Source organism: Pteronotus mesoamericanus, unplaced genomic scaffold (genome assembly GCF_021234165.1).
Source record: "Pteronotus mesoamericanus isolate MK-2021 breed Mesoamerican mustached bat unplaced genomic scaffold, CSHL_Meso_final contig_221, whole genome shotgun sequence".
Lineage (NCBI taxonomy): Eukaryota > Metazoa > Chordata > Mammalia > Chiroptera > Mormoopidae > Pteronotus > Pteronotus mesoamericanus.
Window position 1 is genome coordinate 19,145,968 of NW_026555092.1, and position 20,929 is coordinate 19,166,896.

The 20,929-nt window shown below is 40.8% G+C and overlaps 1 protein-coding gene across 1 annotated transcript in view; it reads right to left on the reverse strand.

Annotated features, from left to right (window-relative positions):
* The window catches only part of ZSWIM5 (zinc finger SWIM-type containing 5), a 125,394-nt gene that overhangs the window by 10,768 nt on the left and 93,697 nt on the right, over positions 1–20,929 (reverse strand). Inside the window, exons 5-10 of the mRNA XM_054571631.1 lie at positions 17,220–17,399; positions 8,464–8,640; positions 3,074–3,220; positions 2,404–2,541; positions 763–1,023; positions 413–548 (exon numbers count right to left, since the gene is read on the reverse strand). Coding sequence (XP_054427606.1) covers positions 413–548; positions 763–1,023; positions 2,404–2,541; positions 3,074–3,220; positions 8,464–8,640; positions 17,220–17,399 — 1,039 coding nt within the window. The remainder of the gene's footprint in view (positions 1–412; positions 549–762; positions 1,024–2,403; positions 2,542–3,073; positions 3,221–8,463; positions 8,641–17,219; positions 17,400–20,929) is intronic.

A 20,929-nucleotide genomic window follows, 5' to 3' on the forward strand; every position in this document is an offset into this window, starting at 1 on the left:
AGTCTTGTTATAGAAAGACATTTCTATCTCCCCAGTGCATCTGGTGACCTTTTCCGGGGCACCATGACTCAGTTGAGCTATGGAAGGGCTCAAACCCCCTCTCAGGCTGTCTAACTGGCCCCAGACAGGAATACTCAGGTCTTGGGTGCTCTGTATCTACTAAAAACTGAGGGGCTTCCTCAAATGAGCCACCACAAGTACAGCCAGGGAGCCAAGAGGGTCACCAGCAAGGCATCCCAGATAGAAATTCTAGATCAGATGAAAATGTCTAAGTGATTTTAGGGCAGGCTTGGAGGCAGGTCCAATGGAATAGACAAAGAAGGAAAGTTATAAAAGTGAGATATACAAAGAAAAAGAGCATCAAAGACTTCTGCTTTGATGGAGGCAACTGGGCTGGGAAAGGGCTACCTACCTCATGGCACGTAAGGCTAATTTATAAGACAGATCTGGATCATGAGGCAGCAGAGCTGAGAACAAATACTTGGCAAAGGTATGCATGGGAACACTCTCTCGGTGGATGACTTCTCCCAGACCACTGAAGGGGCCTCCTGTAGGAAGAAGATAAGCCAGCCAATTATTTATCTGTATGCTTCTATTTGCCAGCCTAGACTTGACCCCTAGGATCCCACACGTATTTGCTTGCCATGGGAACCTTCAGCACACTTTAATGCCAAAAATGTTTTTGTACCCATGCTCTATTACACAGGGGCCCCCAGAGTCACAAGTTAAAGACACTGTGACAACAGCCCCTTCTCTACTTACCTTCCAGTAGTAAGATGCACTGTTTCTGCAGTGTTTGCACTAGTTCATCGTCCAGCTGCAGCTCCTGGAGTCGACTCAGGAGCTGCTCCTCATTACGGCACACCTTGTCTTGTGCGTAGAGGCCTTCAGGCATCACCCTCTGTTGACCCATCCCCATCAGAGCAACTTCCAAGGCCAGTGACAGGTAGGACTCACTGCTGTTTGGGCAGCCTGCTGCCATGGGTACATGCTGGTACACAGGGGGTCTGCTTTCATTCATATCTGAGGGCAACAGGTCACCAGATTCCTTAAGTCAGGCCTTGTGGATTCACCTGCTTCTCTCTCCCTCCCACTTTGGAATACAGCTTTGTCAACAGCTGTCACAAGGAAGCTCAGTCAGAACCCCATAGCAGTATGAAAAATATACTGAAAAAAAAGTTTACACAGAGCCACAAAGACTTCTAGCTCCTTCCTAATATATGGCTGGGCCAGTTGAGGATGGGGAAGTATAAAAATCTTATACCAATCTTTTGCTAGCACATTATATAATGCCATAATTATTTATTTTTGTGTCTGTCTCTAGAGTATGAGCATCTTAAAGGCAAGAGACTATCTTATTGCTCTGGGCATTTCCAGGGCCTGGTGTACGGAAGGAGTTAAGTGTATGTTATTGGTGAATAAATCCAAAGTGCAACCTCAGGCTTTGCAGCTGCTTCACTGTACAGATGAAACAGACCAAAAATGATGACTACCTTTTAAGGGATTAGAAGGAAGAAAAGGGCAGCCCTAGCCTGGATTGGGGGCACCCCTTATATCTCTACCAAGAGAAACCCAAATCCACCCAGCTAAACTATTACTTTTATAACACAACTTCTATATTATTATTACTTTATATGCTCATTGTTTGGGTTCAAGGTTTCAGGAAAAGAGCACAGGTTTAAAAGTCAGAGTTTTGGGGTTTTTCCTTTTCCCTTTCATTCACCTGGTATTTATGGAAGACTAGTAAATGGGAGGTATTACACTAAGTGCTGGAATCACAAACATAAGTCAGTCATAATTTCTACTTTCAAGGAACTGACAGCCTAGTAAGAGATACTAACTTGTAAACAAATTGAAATTCAGTGTGCTAAATACTGTAACAGATGTATATATACAATATAGTAATGGCATAAATGAGAGAAGAATCAATTCTGTCTCTAGTCCTTGCTACTTTGAGACTCTATTGAGTTACTTCCCTTCTATTTCTCATTTGTAAAATTGGTACAAAACCATCATGAGGAAGAAAGGAAATATAGAGTATTATACAATTGCAAGGGATACAGACACTCTTGATAGAAGCAAGGTTTTTCCCACTTCCAGACTGCTCTGAGGATTTGGCTTCTGACTCTTGAAGTATCTCTACCCCTTACTTCCCTTGGATCATACTCTTCAGGTATTCATGGGAAGTGAGAGGAGCAAAGGAAGGTGGCAAGGTAAAATGTGAGAGTAGGAGAGAGTTAGTTCCCAGGGTGGGAAAGGAAGGTGAGAAAGAGAGGAAGCCTAAGGAAACCAGGTACAGTTTTGATAAGGGAAAAGTAGGCTACAGGAGGGGTAGAATAGGTGTGGCAGGAAGAAGAGTGTTACCACGGATAATTCCAGCCTGCCTCAGGCTGACCCCCATACCTGGCACTTCCAGATAGCTATCGTCATTCAGGCGACAGGCCTCAGTTAAAGTAAGAAATAGGCAGCCAATGGGATCCAGGGGGTGGCCCACCCAGCCTTCCAGATTTGTGATGGTTGTGGTTCCTCTTTGCAACAGTTCTGGAAACAAGCAGGTCAAAGTTTTAGAGAGTGATAGGGACACATGGCTCTCTGTCCCTGCCTGTGTCTTTTTAGCAATCTCTTTCAGGACTTGGCCCTGAGACTCAGAGAAAGCGTCCCTCATTGTCATGTCCTGGGTGGATAGGACAGGTCACCAGCTTATGAGTCAGCTACAAGGACTTGTGGTCTGCATTTAGGTTCTTCTGCTAGCACACACACATGCAGATACAGCTTTACAGTTTTAAAAGGGTCTTCTCGTACCAAGTCTCAGTAGGTCTTCCAACTGCCCTCTGAGGGAGGCATGCTGGCATTCTTATTATCATTTTACAGTCAAAGACTCACAGAGGTAAAGTGAGGCATTCCACATAGCAGGTGAATGATCTGGAATCCCTTAGAGTCTGCCACACCATTACACTTAGTGAAAATTAAGTACTACACCTTGTAGTCCCTGAGGATCCTCATCAGCCATAGCCTGAGGAGTTAAGATGGCTCCTAAGAGCCTAAGAGTTAGGATGGCTCCTAATCATTGTACCTTTCTTCTGATGCTTGTAGATTTCCAGCTGCCGTTGTTGCTGCAACCTCAGTGTATTGATAATGGCCACTGTGAGTCTGAGGGCCTCTTTTGGATAACCATGGGAACGCAGGGCATCAACCCGAGCACAGGCTGTAGGCACATGTTCTACCAGAAGAAAATATTTTGGTTGCGTTATCTTTTCAAATCAGGAAAATTCATGCTTGAGAAAGGGGGCATGTACCCTGTTCAGTTACTCAAATTCAACCTGACATCTACAGTGTACCAGAAACTGTATTTTATCTTTTAAGGATATGAATTTGAGTAAGTCACAAGCATTACCTTTAAAGAGCTCAGGATATGGTATAGAAAGTGATATACAACTAGGATAATAAAATATTGTACCTCTTTGTGAACATGTACCTTTAGAATCCAGTGGAGATAGCAACTAACTGCTGAAAAGGGAGAGTCCTCATTCATTTATTCACCCTACATTTTCCGAGAACCTATTATACGCCAGGTAGTATGTGGGCAAATGAAGTACAAAGATGAATAAGAAATGGTCAGTTCCTTCAAAAAGCTAAAAAATGTTACATAAATAGATCATTATAAAACAACAAAAAAGAAATGACATAATAGAAATATTATACAGTGAGAAAATAATATTTGAGCTGCACTTTGTTGGACAAGTAAGATTTTAAGTAGGCAGACAAATAGGGAAGGGCATTCCTGGCAAAGGAAACATATAAAGCAAAGGCATATAAGCAAAAGCATAACAAGTATTCTATATAGCATCTTCAGAGTATGACAAATAGTTCTGTGTAGGGTTTGGTTATGTGGCTAGAGAAAGCCTGGAAAGGGAGAATCTAGAATGTAAAGAGTTTTGAATGTCATACTAAGGAGTTTGGGTTTACCTTAGGGATAATGGAGGACCACCAAAGGCATATAAACGGGCAAGTGATTATAATGAGATTTATGGTTTATTTCATTATTTCTTTTAAAGAAAACATTAAAAATTATAGAGGACTTCCAGTCAAGATGTGGTGTAGATAAACACAGTACTTGCCTCCTCCTATAATCACACAAAATTACAACTAAACTACAGAGCAACCCATTCAGAACCACCTAAAACTGAGCTGAATGAAAGACTAACAACTAGAGAACTAAAGAAGAAGCCACATGAGACTGGTACGATGGGTAGAGATGTGGAACAGATTTTATTTTTATCTAAAAATCAGGAGGTATATCTCGGTTGCAGAGGTACCCCGTGAAGAGCAAGGGATCCCAGGCCCAAACCAGGTCCTCCCAGCCCAGGGTCCCAGTGCTGGGAAGAGAAGTCCCGATAACTTCTGGCTGTAAAAATCAGCAGGGAATAAAGCTGCATGAGACAGAAGCTACTGGATTCCCAGGCAGTTCCCTCTGAAAGGGCCCATGAATGGACTAACTTGGACTCATTCCCTCTGAGCTCCAGTGTGGGGGCAGCAGCCTGAAAGGAACCAGAGACATAGGGGGAGAGACTGAATTGTCCAGCATTAGGGCAAGAGCTGAGGTATGCAGCTTTCTCCCATGCAGAAGCTTTCTCCCATGTTGGTAGAGGCTACTGTTCCTTTTCTCAGCCCACACCCCCGCCCCCAGAGAGCTGACAGGTGGGTGCCATATCTGAGACTCCATCAATCTGCCTCACATTGTTTGCCTTACCCTGGTGATTTCCTGGGACCCTGCCACACCCAACTTATGGGCCCACCTCAGCTGTCTCCAATAGCTTTTCTATGAAAATGGCATGTCTTGCTTCATGCTTCATATTTTCCTAAAAATCTCTCAAACAAACAAGCTGAGCATCTGGCCTCAGCATGTCCCATACCACTCACTAAGTGACCCCATGCCTGGCACTAGCAGCAGCCAGCCTTGATTTACAGCTTGGCCTCACCTGAGCACCTCCAAGCCCAGCACAAGTAGCAAACATCTGCAGATCACTTTGTACCTCATGCTGAGTGACCTGGGCAGAACACAAGCAATAGCTGACCTTGGCCTGAAGCTCCCAAAAGGCCCCAGAGCTAGCACACCCAGTGGATAGCTTCAGACCACATTGAAGTACCACCCAACCATGACCACAAGTGACACACTCAAGGGGTGTGCTCCGCAGCCACCAGAGCCCTGTTGAAGTAAGTCCAGCTTTGTGGGTGGGTCCCAGCACAGCTTACTCTCCACAGTGGTCGGAGGTCAGTGGTCAGAGCCAGTCCTTGCAACTGACTGGCCCGATGGTAAACACCTCCCATTGATGTGCCAACCACAAAAAGGATCAACTTAAAGAGAAGGGTGTACACAGCCCGAGTAGGGGGGCATACCTGGATTACACAGCTTGAGTGAATGAGGAGGCTGTGCCACTGGACCCTACAGGATACCTTTAGGATATCTATAGGCCATACCTATATTAGGCCACTTTACCAAACCTGGGAGGTGTAGCAGCTCTACCTAATACACAGAAACAAACACAGGGAGGCTGCCAAAAGGAGACAAACACGGTCCAAAATGAAAGAACAGGACAAAGCTCCAGAAAAAGAACAAACTGAAATGGAGATAAGCAATCCACTAGAAGCGGAGTTCAAAACACTGAATATAAGGATGCTCTATGAGCTTACTGAGAACCTTAACAGCATAAAAAAGGGTCAGTCACAATAAATAATGCAATAATTGAAATCAAGAATAATTTACAGGGAATCAATAGTAGAGTAGACAAAGCACATCATCGAATCAGCAATTTGGAATTTAAGGAAGCAAAAAACACCCCAATCAGAACAGGACAAAAAAAATGAGGATAGTCTAAAGAGCCTCTGGAACAACTTCAAGCATTCCAACATCTGCATAATGGTGATGCTGGAAGGAGATGAGAGGGAGAAAAGAAATTGTAAATCTATTTGAAAAAATAATTACAGAAAACTTCCCTAACCTGGTGAAGGAAATAGACATACAAGTCCAGGAAGTGCAGAGAGTCCCAAACAAGATGAACCCAAAGAGGCCCACACCAAGACACATCATAATTAAAATGTAAAAGGTTAAAGATAAAGGGAGAATCTTAAAAGCAGAAAGAGAAATACAGTTAGCTACTTACAAGGGAGCTCCTGTAGACTGTCAGCTGGATTCTCAACAGAAACTTTGCAGGCCAGAAGGGACTGGGCGGGAAATATTCAAAGTGATGAAAAGCAAGGACCTACAACCAAGATTACTCTACCCAGCAAAGCTATCATTTAGAATCAAAGGACAGATAAAGAGCTTCCCAGACAAGAAAAAGCTAAAGAAGTTCATCACTACCAAACTGGTATTAAATGAAATGTTAGAGTCTTTAGGGAACAAAAAAAAAAAACAGATTAAAAAAATGAACAATAAAATGGCAATAAATACATATCCATCAATAATTGAATCTAAGAAAACAAAATGAATGAACAAGCAGAACAGTCTTACAGATACAGAAAAAGTTTTGATGGTTGCCAGCTGGGATGGGGTTTGGGGGATTGGTGAAAAAGGTGAAGGGATTAAGAAGTACAAAGTGATTGTTACAGAACAGTCATAGTGATGTAAAGTATTAAATGGGGCTGTACTGTGTCAATGAATGTGAGATTTATCAGGATGATCACTTAGTAAGTTATGTAAATGTCTAATCACTGAGGTATACACCTGAAACTAATATAATAATGTGTGTCAACTGTAATTGAAAATAAAACTTTAAAAATTATAGAAATAATTGAAGAAAATTAGAAAACACAGATAAGCAAAATAGAAAATAAACATCAGAAATAAGGATGATTTTTTAAAAAGATTTTATTTATTTATTCTTAGAGAGAGGGGAAGGGAGGGAGAAACAGAGGGAGTTTACATCGATATGTGAGAGAAACATCGATCACTTGCCTCTTGCAAGTGCCCCAAATGGGGACCAGCTTGCAACCTAGGCATGTGCCCTGACCTGTGACCTTTTGCTCTGTGGGACAACACCCAACCTACTGAGCCACACCTGTCAGGGCCAGAAATAAGCATTATTTCCATTTTTATCTATATGTATATTTCTATTCAATTTTAGTTATAATAGGATATTATAATTTTTTTTATAACTGGGTTTTCCCACTTCATACAATGTAAATATTTCCCCATGTAATTACATGTAATCTTATAATACTAAAAATATTTACATAGTACTCCACTGGATCTGTACTACCCACTGAGTCAATCAATCAGTCCTCTATTGTCAGATATTGGATTATTTTCAATTTTTGTCATCTGTACATTATTTACAACCATGCTCTAAGAAACTGCCTAGTTATATGCATATTTTTAAGCAATTATAGCTCAGGATAAATTCCTAGGTGGAGAATTCCTGGAACAAAGGTTATGAATGTATTTTAAAGGCTTTGGTAAGTGTTGCTGAAATACTGTTAAAAAGGCTGTAAGCATTTACACTCCTACTGGTAGTATGAGAGTACTTATCTCCATGTAACTGCTTCCAACCAAAAACTAATTATGTTTATGTTTAAAATCCTTGACCATTTGACAGTCAAAAGTGGTCATTCAATGTTGTACAGATTTGCATCTTTGTTTATTAATGAGGTACATCCTTTACCATAAGCTTGTTAAAATTGTGTATAAGTGTTGTATCAAAGAAGAGGAAAGATAATCACAGGGAACTTCACACAGTAACCCACAGTGAGCTGGCCAAGGCTTTCATGAGAGAGAGAGGGACATACCCAGATTCAGCAAGATCTCGAGAAAGACAAAATAATGGGTTGAGGCAGAGGTAGGGAATTGGAAGCAGATAATAAAAATATATATCATTTTTATAAAACTCAGAAAATATATTTAAAAAGAATGTCTATTTTGTAATGAGCATCCTGTGATAAAGTCAAGAATAGATTGACAGAAAGCCAGAGGATGGTTTAAACTGACAATGGAGTATCTTTATTCTGTTCTGATGAAGGAAGGAAAGATGGGGAGAAGAATGGTGACAAATGCAGAGTGTGCCCTAACCACTAGCACAGGGTAATTTGTGTCAAACGTAGTGCCTTTTTAGCAAAACATAATTTCAAAGAAGATTATAACATTGCTCAGTAACTGTTGACTAAGAGAGCCTGTAAACTGATTTCTAATGGTTTTGGTATTACTCTTTGAGTGCTACCTTTCTGCTTCCAAAATTTAGGATACAGAATATAAATTCCTCTATTCGAGATTATTGTACATCAGCTGAGTATATAGGCCAAAGACTTAGGCTTCACATAAATACTGAGGCCTGAGTCAAGGCCCCAAAGATTTGAATAAAGGCTGTCCAAATTGTGCCTGTGTTGCTGGTACCAATGCAGATGGCTCAATAAGGCCAAGAGGTGAAACTGGGCTCCAAAAATCTTAGAGTAGAGGAGAGGTACACTTACCAAGCCACAGTGGCTGGCCTTGGGAATTAAAGAGCAGTCTCTCACTTTCTTGCTGACAGGAAGGTGCTATATATATATCGCTGTTAATTATTCGCTGTAGGTGGCTGTCTTGCCAATGCAATTCACGGCCCTCGATGGCTCTAGTAAACACTGTTCGTCTTGGTCTGGGTAAGGAGTCTGGGGAAAGAAAGAAATGCAACAGTTCAATGATGGGTAATCTTAAGCTCTAACTCCTGTCTTCTTTAGGGTGGGAGGGTAGGTTAGTGAGAGCAGCCATTCCGCCATCTGTCCGGGTGTTTGTTGTGATACCTGTTTATTGGAAAGCTTTTAGTGTGCCTTTGCCCTAAATGGAAACATGTTTTCTACAGAGGTCTGTGGTTGCCTTTCTGCTTCTTACAGAAAACCAGTATCTCCTAGGACCCAGAGCCACATTAAAGAGAGGAGAAACTGGTGTTCAGTTGCTCACTTAGGAGGATACAAACTGCATTTATAGAAGTCAGGGGAAGAGAGAAGTTAGGTAACTAATCTAGTCAACCCATAGCTTGTCCCATTTACAGTATGATCCTTATTAGACTGAGGACTTCCATGAAGGTCATATTAAAAGCTGAAAAAAAAAGAGCTGAAGCCCTGTGTATTCTGGTATCTTTACCATACTGATAACTGCAGGCTTACAGCCTTGTTCTTCAATTAGAAAATCTGATGCTGACAAAAGACTAATGAAGTTGTTTTCTCATTAGAGTCTTAACCATGCCATATCTCTTCCAGAAAAAAGCTGCAGAGAAATCAAACAGACAAATGAGGCTCAATTCTTAATGGTGGGTAGAAGATCTAATAGAAGCTACAGTGTCATAAACTGTAGCTAAAGAACTCATGGAAATGACATTTAAGAAATATTTAAAAAGCATTAAAGATTATTTAACTGGTTCTCTGCCAAGCTAAGGGCAGTTGAAACTATTTTAGGATAAAGAACTGAAATACTGTATAGATGTTTCCAGAGATGCCCAAATGAGGTGTGCATCTACTCAGCCTGTGCAAAAATACTGAGAGGGAAAGTCAGAAGATTCAGACTGAACATGAAAGAAACTGACATATTCATCCACTAAGCAAAAGTCTATGGAATCTGGTCATCTCTTCAGAATTTGATATATTCCACAGGGTATGGGCTCAGAGAATTAAATGGGAAGAACACTGACAGTATTTACTGAAATTGCTTCTCCATGTTGTCCCTCAGTAGAAGCACAATGATCCTTCTATTGGTTGCAGTGTAAGCCCCTGTCCTGCTGAAGTGAGAATCCACTGTGGATCTGCTGAGCCCAGAGTAGGGAGTAGGCTCCCATTGTGTTTTGTAACTCATTAATAATGTTAATAGTTAAAAATGAGTGCCTATTACCTAGAATAAACTGTTCTAGGTGCTAAAGATATACAAAGTCCCTGCCTTTAGGGGTCTTTACATTCAAATGGGGAGAGATGGTTAAATAAATATATATTAGATATATCAGGTGGTTATAAATGCTATAGAAAAGATGAGAGCAGAGTTATGGAGAAAGGTAAGCTGGTGTTAGGTGGGGGTAATTGTTTTTTACAGAATGGTCTTTAATAAGGTAGCATTTGAACAGAGACCTGAAGGAACTAAAGGTAAGACAGGACTAAGGGAAGAACATTTCAGGCAAAAGGAACAGCAACTGCTGAGATCCTGAGGTGGTTAAATATCTGCAGGGTTTGAGGGCAGCAAAGAGGCCAGTGCACTTGGAATGGAATGAGCAAGCAGGGAAATCACAGAAGATGAGGCCAGATAGATACTCAGGAGCCAGATCATGAGGGCAAGGCAGGCCATGAGTGAAAAATGACTTTGGCTTTCTGAGTAAGATGAGAAGCCACTGAAGGGCTTTGAGCTGTTGAGGCTCAAATGTTATGATGTAACTTGCATTTAAAAAGGCTAACTGGAGGCATTATTGAAAACAGACTATGAGAAGGGCAGATGCAGGAGGAGCTGTTAGGAGGTCACTGCAATAATTTGTGAAATATGATGGTAACTTGGCCAGAGTATTAATTAACCAGTAGGGGTGATGAGAGTAGATAGATTCTTGATATATTCTGGAAGTAAACGATTTGCTCATGGATTAGATATGGGGTGAAAGAAAAACGGAAAAATCAAGAATGACTCCAAGGTTTTTAAAACATACTTGCCATATTAGAGACAGGGAAGAATTCAGGAAAAGCAGGTTTGGGTGGAGGTTGAGGGGTTTAGAAATCCTACTGAATTCCTATTAATATCTAAATAGAGACAACGAAAGGCCACTGAACATAAAGCCTGGTGTTTAAAGGAAAACTCTAAGCAGGAGGTATAAATTTGGGAACTGTTAGTATATAGATGATTATGAAAACAATGCAATGATGGTGGATAAAAATTTGGGAGGGGTATCTCAGGAGCAAGGAGTCCCAAACACACACCAGGGCCTCCAGCCCAGAGTTCCAGTGTCAGGTAGGAAAGTCCCCATAACTTCTGGCTGCAAAAATCTGTGGGGATTGAACTGGTGGAAGAAACTTCTGGAGTCCCAAGCAGTTCCTCCTAAAGAACCCACAAAGAGACTTACTCACACTTACTCCCTCTGAGCTCCTGCACTGGGGTAGCAGCTTGAAGGCACCAGTGGCAGACAGGGAGGAACTGAAGTGTCTGGCAACAAGGTGAGAGCTGGGGAATAGCTTTCTCCCAGACAAAAAGGCAGGCATAGGCCATTGTTCCTTTCCTGAACCCTCCCTCTACAGAGCCACAGAGCCACAGAGCCACAGAGCCCCTAGGCAGGTGCCATATCTGAGACTCAACAATCTGGCTAACACTGTTTATCCCACCCTAGAGATCCCCTTATAGGCCCACCCAAGCTGTTAACAGTGACTTTTCCATATGAATGGCTGGTATTGGGTAATGCTTTATCTCTTCCTAAATCCTATCAAACAAGCAATAGCCAGACTCAGTGAGCCCATAGCTCCTGGACCTCTTGCTAAGTGGTACCAGGTCCAGCAATAGCAGCAACCAGCCTAGATTCACAGCTTGGCTTCTCCTGGGAACATACAAGCCCAGCACAAGTAGTAGCCATCTGAGATTGCTTTACAGCTCATACAGGGTGGTCCTGGGCAGAATACAGGTGGTGGCCAACACTGCCCTGCACTACCTGATAAATCCAAGAGCCTGAATACTCAGTGGACAGCTACAGACCACTGAGTACCACCATCCTGCCCCTGCACAGCTGACTCCACAGTAGGCAGAGGTTTGTGATCAGAGGTCACAACCAGGCCCTGAAGCTGACAGGCCTGGGTAAATCCTTCCCATTGACCTGTCAAAAGCAATCAAGGCTCAACTACTAGAGGAGGGTGTACTCAGCCCAATGGAGAGCGCACCTCGAGTACCCAGCTTGGGTGACAGGGGAGGCCTGCCACAGGACACCTACTACATTAGGCCATGATACCAAGACATGGAGTCATAGCAGCTCTACCTAATACATAGAAACAAACACAAGGAGCTGCCAAAATGAGGAAACAGAGAAACATGGCCCAAATGAAAGAACAGATCAAAACTCCAGAAACAGAACTAAACAAAATGGAGATAAGCAATCTATCAGGTGCAGAGTTCAAAACACTGGTTATAAGGATGCCTAAAAAACTTGGTGAGGACCTCAAGAACATAAAAAAGATCTAGTCAGAAATAAAGGATACACTAATTGAAATAAAGAACTATTTACAGGGAAACAACAGTAGAGTAGATGAAGTCAAGAATCAAATCAATGATTTGGAATATAAGGAAGCAAAAAACAACCAGAGTAACAAGAATAAAGAGGAATTTTAAAAAATGAGGATAGTGTAAGCAGCCTCTGAGACAACTTCAACTATTCCAACATTTGCATCATTGGGATGCCAGAAGGAGAAGAGAAAGAGCAAGAAATTGGAACTCTATTTGAACAAATAATGAAGGAAAACTTCCACATGTTTACAGAGAGGGTTCCGCATGGGAAGGGCATGTGGGGGAATGGGTGAATTGGTGAGGGGATTAAGAAGTACAAATTGGTAGTTACAGAACAGCCATGAGGATGTAAAGTACAGTATAGGAAATGGAGTAGCAAATAACTTGTTTGTATGACCAATGGATATAAACAAAGGTGTGGATATTGTCTGAAGGGGCTGGGGGTGCTGGGTAGAGTGGAGGAATGGGGGAAAAATTGGGGCAACTGTAATAGCATAATCAATAAAAATATAATTAAAGAATAAAACAAGGCAATGAAATAAGTACAGAAGGAATATAAGAGTGGTTTGACTACTGAGCCCTGGGCAGCCTAGCACATTCAGTTGGGGAATGGGAGGACAGTAAAAAAGACTTTGGAAGTCAAGCCATGAAGTAAGAGGAGAACCAAGAGAGAACAGTGTCATGTAATTTATATGAAAAGGGGGTTTCAAGGAATTAGAGATCAATTATGACAAATACTGCTTACAGGTCAAGTAAAATTGTATCTGAGAATCAACCAGCAGATTTAGCAATGGTGAACATTAGTGACCAGTACAAGAGCTGTTTTAGTAGTAGGGAGATGGTAGTCTGACTAGTGTTAGTTCAAGGGAGTTTAAGAACAGAAGAGATAGAAATGGTAAATATATACTATTTTAAAAATAATTTTTCTTAATTTTACCATTATTTCTACTACCGCAGAAAAACAAGGGGGTAGCCAGAGAGGCATGTGGGGCCACAAGTATTTTTTGTTTCGTTTTGAGAGGAGAGATACAACAACGTGCTTGTATGCTTACAGGAATAATCCACAAAAATTTGTAATGCAGGATTTCCAGCCAGGATGGAGGTGTAGGTAGATACATTTTGCCTCTCCCTCCAACCAAAAGAAGGACAACAAATTTAAAAACAAAAAATAACCAGAAAACTGAACTGTATGGAAGTCCAACAACCAAGAAGTTAAAGAACATTCCTTCAGACTGGTAGAAGGGGCAGAGATGGGCAGCCAGCACGGAGAGGACACACAGCAAGGCAGCAGCTGGAGGAACAGGCAGGGGAGGCAGTGGCTGGCAGACCAGTGGGGTCCACATTTGAGTGTGGATAAACTGGAGGAACAGCCGGGGAGCAAGACAGACTGTGCAATCCAGGGTTCTAGTGTGGGAAATGAAAGCCTCAAAACCTCTGGAGTTAAAAGCCTGTGTGGGTTGTGGTGGCAGGAGAAACTCCCAGCCTCAGAGGAGAGTCCATTGGAGAGACCCACAGGGTCCTAGAATGTATACAAACCCACCCATCTGGGAATCAGCGCTAGAAGGGCCCAATTTGCTTGTGGGTAGTGGGGGAAGTGACTGAAAGCTGGAGGAGAGCTGAGCAAATGGCATTGTTCCTCCTCTGATCCCCTCCCCAACAGATAGCAGCACAACTCAGCAATCTGGGTTGCCTCAAGCTGGCGAACACCTAAGGCTCTGCCCCTTCCAACATAACAGGTGTGCCGAGACAAAGAAATATGGCCCAAATGAAGAAACAGATCAAAGCTCCAAGAATAGAACTAAGCAATGAACAGGTAGCCAACCTATCAGATGCACAGTTCAAAAAACTGGTAATCTGGATGCTCACTGAATTGGTTGAGTATGGTCACAAAATGGAGGAAAAGCAAAGGCTATGTAAAGTGAAATAAAGAAAAATATACAGGGAACAAACAGTAAGGGAAGGAAACAGGGAATCAAATCAATGAGTGGGAGTAGAGGGAAGAGATAAACATTCAACCAGAACAGAATGAAGAAACAAGAATTCAAAAAAAGGAAGAGAGGCTTATGAACCTCTGAGACAACTTTAAACATTCCAACATCCGAATCCTAGGGGTACCAGAAGGAGAAGAGGAAGAGCGAGAAATTGAAAATGTATTTGAACAAATAATGAAGGAGAACTTCCCCAGTCTGGCGAAGGAAATAGACTTCCAGGAGATCCAGGAAGCTCAGAGTCCCAAAGAAGTTGGACCCAAGGAAGCACACACCAGGGCACATCATAATTAAGTTACCCAAAATTAAAGATAAGGAGAGAATCTTAAAAGCAGCAAGAGAAAAGGAGACAAACTTTACAGGCAAGAAGGGGCTGGAAAGAAGTATTCGAAGTCATGAAAGACAAGGACCTACATCCAAGATTACTCTATCCAGCAAAGCTATCATTTAGAATGGAAGGGCAGATAAAGTGCTTCCCAGATAAGGTAAAGTTAAAGGAGTTCATCATCGCCAAGCCCTTATTATATGAAATGTTAAAAGGACTTATCTAAGAAAAAGAAGATCAAAAACTATGAACAGTAAAACAGAGGAGAGAGGAAGGGGGAAGAATGGGGGAAAAGGTACACGGGATAAGCAGCATAAATAGTAGGGAGAAAATAGGCGGGGCCGGGGGGGCGGGGTTAAGAATAGTATAGGAAATGGAGAAGCCGAAGAACTTAGATGTATGACCATGAACATAAACTAAGGGGGGAATGCTGGAGGGTGGGGTGGTGGAGGGTGGAGGGGAATAAAGGGAGAAAAAAAATGGGACAATTGTAATAGCATAATCAATAAGATATATATTAAAAAAGATTTGTAATGCCGGAGAGAGGGAAGAATTATGGAACGATACCCTGGATAAAAAAGGAGGAATAGGATTTCTAAAAATAGTGGAAGAAGCACAATAGATGGCCATAAACTGAGGCAGATATGGTGATACAATTTTGTAAATTCTGTTTTGATTGCTTCTATATTCTCAGTGAATGGGAAGCTAGACTATCAGCTAAAAGTAAGGAAAGAGAGGAATATAAAAAGTTTTAGTGAAAAGATGATAGAAAATAGAAATTTAGAAGAGTGAAACAAGGCATAGACTAGGAAAATGCGGTGGATGTCTAGTCTACACAGTACTACATATGCACTTGAGATTAGTGGTCTTAAACCTAAAATAAGATGAGTTATCATAGTTGTATTTCTCTCCACCATGTTTAGTTGTCAAGGTGTGAGCAATGAGTACTTAAAGAGACTGAACCACTACCATTAGGAATTTGCTACAAAGGAAAAGGGGGGGGGGTACTGAGTATGTATGCAAGGAAGTGATTATAATGGTGCACCAAGGAATCTAACCTGAATAAAGAGGAAAATGAAGCTTCAAGAGAGTGAAAAAAAAACAGTAGGATCAAAATTCCTAGTGGTTCAAAGAATTACTGGAAAGGGAAACTAAAGCAAATAAGCTAGTAAACAGTGGTGGTGGTAATTACAGCCACTTTAAATTGAGATGATGAAGAAAGAAAACGTTATTGCTAATAACAAAGTTTAGGGTAGGATATTGGGACTGTATAGCTAAGTTATGCTGGAAGATGAATCCATTAAAAGGAAGGAGGTCAAAGAACTGAGAGGCTAGAATATTGGAAGGATCATCTATGTGGCTACTGAAATCATTAAGAATTGTGACAGAAGTAATAACAGAGAGCAGTGTTGTGAGCCAACAGCCAACAGTCTCCAGGGAATGGGAAGGAATTGACCCAGAGGTCTACAAATGACCCAAACCAGAATGTTAGCAGACAGTATATTTTGATGACATACACTTTAAACCTGGGGGCTATTTGGGAAGGTGGTAGATACACTAATGTAGAAATGGCAATGAAGCATATACAGGATGCCTATTGTTCCATCAAGTTCAACAGTAAAGAGATGTGAGAGATAAGTCACCCACAACTTGAAAAGACTTCAGAGAAAGCAACATACTCAAATGACAACCAGTAACAATAACACCAATATACTATAATAAGGAAGAAAATGCCAGACTGGAGGCATGTGTGTATAAGCATTTCACTCTCTCTCTATGCCAATCCAAAGCCAATACCAAAAAGATGGCTTCGTGTGTTATGGAGGTTAGATGAGTGCCAGTAAAGGGTAGTTTAAAGAAGTGGCAAAATTGCAACATTTTCTCCTCTCATTAACCTTATTTGTCTTAAATACAATGACAATCAATTATGGTACAACTGATGCAGACCAAGCAAGAACAGTAATTCAAGTAACTTTTTTTTTAGATTAAAAATATCAGATTTATCACCAAAAAAGGGGGTACCACATGTAATATTAATGTCTGATTAAAATCTCCTACCAATAAAGGTTCCCAATGGGCTAAAAAGCACTCAGTTGCCAACATCAAATAGCCTGAGTTACATGAACTAAAACTGATGTGAAGGCCGATGCCCAGTGACATTGCTGGGCTACTAGTCTCAAAATGCAGAGTACAGTATCACTGTACTGGATTTGTCTTAAAATGGGGCAAGAGCCCTCATAGTAAATTGGGAGCGTGACCACTCCTTGCTATCTGCTGTATAAACTTTCGAGGAAAACAGAGAAACATAAGAAAGGGAACTGTCAGGACATTTTTAAAAGTTGTTTTCTGCAGGCTTTCCATCTTTCCCGCTGAGACAGGTTTTCTGAGCTAAATCCAACCCCAACTAGGCCAAGATCCATTAGTCAAGAAGAACTTGAAGGGTTATAAGATTCATGCAGAGGGCTCCAGGAATTTATGCTGGGTGCTATTAGGACACTCTGGAAGTGGAAAAAGATAGTATCCCCAATGTCAAAGGTAACAACTTAGGCTTATTTAAAGTTTTGCATTTCAAGACAAAAGGATTGGCTTTCTTGTTTAGGATGACAATTCTGATAGCCAAAAGTCTGTTCAACTACTTTGCTCTAGGGCTTTTCCCTCAACCTTTTGGTGCTACAGGCACTAAGATCCTAAAAAGGTATCTGCTCACCTGGGCTATGAATGGCATTCTGGGAAAGTGCGTTGGTGATGTTGGGCAGCTCATGCCCATAGTTCCCATCCTCCAGGGGACAGATATCCAAGTCGCTCCACTTTTGCAGTTGCTGCAGCCAAGAGGATTTTTCCTCCAGTTTGCAATGTGGATTTAAAATGATGCACACCCATAAGGCCCCTGGAAAAGAAAACAACCCACATTTTTCACATCTGTCCTTTGATGTGTATGTAAGCCTAACTCTTGTTCAGCTTACTCTTCCATTTTTAGCTGGTAGGAAAAGTTCCCCAAAACATCAGCATTTCTCAATATACAATAAAAAACGAGATCTGCTAAGTTTTCAGAACTGGCTTATTTTTCCTTCCCAAAGCTTCCTTAAAGCAGAGGGGCTATCTTGATGTCTGGATGTGAGCCTGTGATAATGAACAAGACATTTGGGCTTGAATTCTTAGATTGAATCATAATCCAACAAACATTTAGTGAGAGTTGTCCACGTTCAAGGCCCTGTACTGGAGAATAAGACACTGTTCCTACCCCTGAGTAGCTGTCTAGTGGGGGAGATAGATAAATAAACAGATGCCATTTGAATATGGTGTCAAGATAAAGATATATTCAGGGAAAAAGAGCAACACAGAGGAAGGCCATTTAATGCAAGGACAAGGGTCAGAAGGGAGGTGTTCAGAAAAGGTTTCAATTTTTGGTTAGTTGACCTTAGATTGGGTATCAGATCCCTTGTTTATAAAACAGATATCATAAAAACATCTACGTTGTAGAGATATTGTAAGAATTAAATGAGGTAACATTTGTAAAGGGCCTAGTATATTACTTGGCACATAGTAAAATTTTAGTATTTCCTTTTTCCAGAGAAAATGGTTTATGTGGACTTGGATTTTGATACTTCTGATAAACTGTGATGCCTTACAACTATCACATTCTTGCATCTTCTCTGTCACTGTAGCATGATGTCACATATTCCACATACCCAATGGATACTTCTTCTTTGACATATTGCTCTTCTTTTTAAACAAACCCACTTCTTTTCAAGGTTGGATGTGTAGCTAAGCCAGATATATTCTCAATCTCAAGTCAGCAATAAGCCTGGCTGTAGAGTGGCTTAACTTGAACATCCTTTGGGATGGAGCTACAGCTATGGATGGAGGTATGTTCAGACACTATTTGAAGGCCCCTCAAAGTCAAATAGGAATGTTTTAAAAGGCCATTTCAGCCTCAATTTCAAATACTAATGGAAGATGATGAATATTCATTTCTATTGGCTGAATTAAAAGTTTAAAATCTTTCTGTTTGAAAGACCTTGTTCAGAGGGCCACAAACTAGGAGAAAATACATGCAAACTACATATCCACGAAGAACTGATAGCCTGAGTACATATGGAACTCTCAGTATTTAACAGTAATGACATAGCCAGTCTCCTTAGCAAATGAGCAAGGACATGATGAGACAGCGAGCTGAAGTGGACTCTGTGTGCATCAGGTTAATGCAAATTAGAGCCAGCTAGTTATCATTAATGAGAGTGGCCAGGTAAAATAGAGCAACCAGTCCAAGTGCTGGCCAGGATGCAGAGACACGAGATTACTCGTTCATTGCCAGTGACAAGGGAGAATGGTGCAGCTTTGTGGAGAACACACTGACCGTTTCTTTAGAACCTAACATGCAACTACCATAATCCCCAAAATTGCACGTCTGGGTGTTTTCCCTGAGCAATTAAACCTTAAGTACACACACACACACACACACACACACACACACACACACACAAATAAAATAAAAATTTAAAATCTACCAAGAAAAAGAAACTATAGTGTTATAGTGTGTAATGTAATAGTGTTATACAAGGATGGCTCTCAAAAGGATTATAGTTAGGAGTCATCCGAATAATTATAATAAAGTTTGGTAAATGCTACAGTAGACATATATAAAGTCCTATGAGAATATATACAATGGAGCAATTAATTTTGTGCATGGGGTCAGGGAAAGTTTGGCCTTCAAGGATAAACATGAGTTACTCTGGTTAAAGATGTCTCACAAAACATATATTTAACACAATTCCATCCTGAAATCTCACTAAAATGAAACTAAAGGTACAAAAACAGGCATAAACACATACAGACACAGAGAATGGAAGAGATGAAAAAGAACAGCCACAAATTTTGGAATCTGCAAACTGAGTGCATGAGTGATGGCTGATTTGGCAGAACTGACAAAGCTGAAATTTCCATCCACTGTTAGGAAAGTCCAGAAGCAGAATGATTTATACTGCAGAACCCCACTGAAAGTAGGGCTGAAAATATGTAGAATTGGTTAGAAGTCTGTCAAAGGCTCCCCAATTTCTTCTGTTCAAGGTAGCCTTCTTAGAGACATCCCTTCTATTTTCTTATCCCTGATGTAGACTGTTTGTCCTTTAATCCTGCTGCATAGTAACCCAGAAGTTAGAATCCAAATTACAACACTAGTTCCAGACAGGGAGAAAATAAGGGTGAGGAAATAAAGAAAAATTTCTTAAAAGATTTCAAACTAAAAGACAGTATCCTATTTGAGAAGGCTATTGGCTATTTTTAAAAAAAATTATATTTCATTATTATATTATTACAGTAGTCCCAAATTTTCCCCCTTTGCCCTCCTCCACCCAGCTCTGCACCTCCCCCCCACTCCCTCAGATAATCCCCACCCACTGTCCATGTTCATGGGTCATGCTTCTTTGTTATTTGACTACTCTATTTTCTATGCTATACTTTACATCCCCATGACTATTCTTTAACTACCAAATTGTACTTCTTAATCCTTTCACCTTTTCACCCAAACCCCTACCCCCTCCCATGTGGCAACCAGCAAAATGTTTTCTGTATCTATGATTCTGTTTCTGTTCTGCTTCTTCCTTTATCTTGTTTTTTAGATTCAACTGTTGATAGATATGGGTTGTTTTGGTCATTTTATTGTTCATAATTTTTTTTCCTTCTTCTTTGTCTTCTTCAAGAAGACCCTTTAACATTTCACATAATACTGGTATGGTGGTGAGGTACTCCTTTAGTTTTTTCTTGTCTGGGGAGCTCTTTATCTGTCCTTCAATTCCAAGTGATAGCTTTGCTGGGTAGAGTAATCTTGGTTGTAGGTCCTTGCTTTTCATCACTCTGAATATTTCTTGCCACTCCCCTCTAGCCTGCAAAGTTATTTTTGAGAAATCAGCTGACAGTCTTTTGGGGGCTTTCTTATACGTAACCAACTGCTTTTCTCTTACTGCTTTTAAGATCCTCTCTTTGTATTTAAACTTTGGCACTTTAAATATGATGTGCCTTGGTTTGGGCCTTTTTGGGTTCATCTTGTTTGGGACTCTCTGTGCTTCCTGGACTTGTATGTCTATTTCCTTTACCAGGTTAGAGAAATTTTCCATCATTATTTTTTCTAAGGTTTTCTATCTCTTGTTGTCTCTTTTTTCCTTCAGCACCACCATGATGTGAATGTTGCTATGCTTGAAGTTGTTCCAGAGGCTCCTTAACACTATCCTCATTTTTTTTTTTTGGATTCTTTTTTTCCCCCTTGATGTTCTAATTGGTTGTCTTTTGCTTCCTTATATTCCAAATCGTTGATTTGATTCTCAACTTCATCCACTCTACTGTTGTTTCCCTGTAAATTGTTCTTCATTTCAGTTAGTTATTCTTCATTTCTAACTGGTTCTTTTTTATGGTTTCCATGTC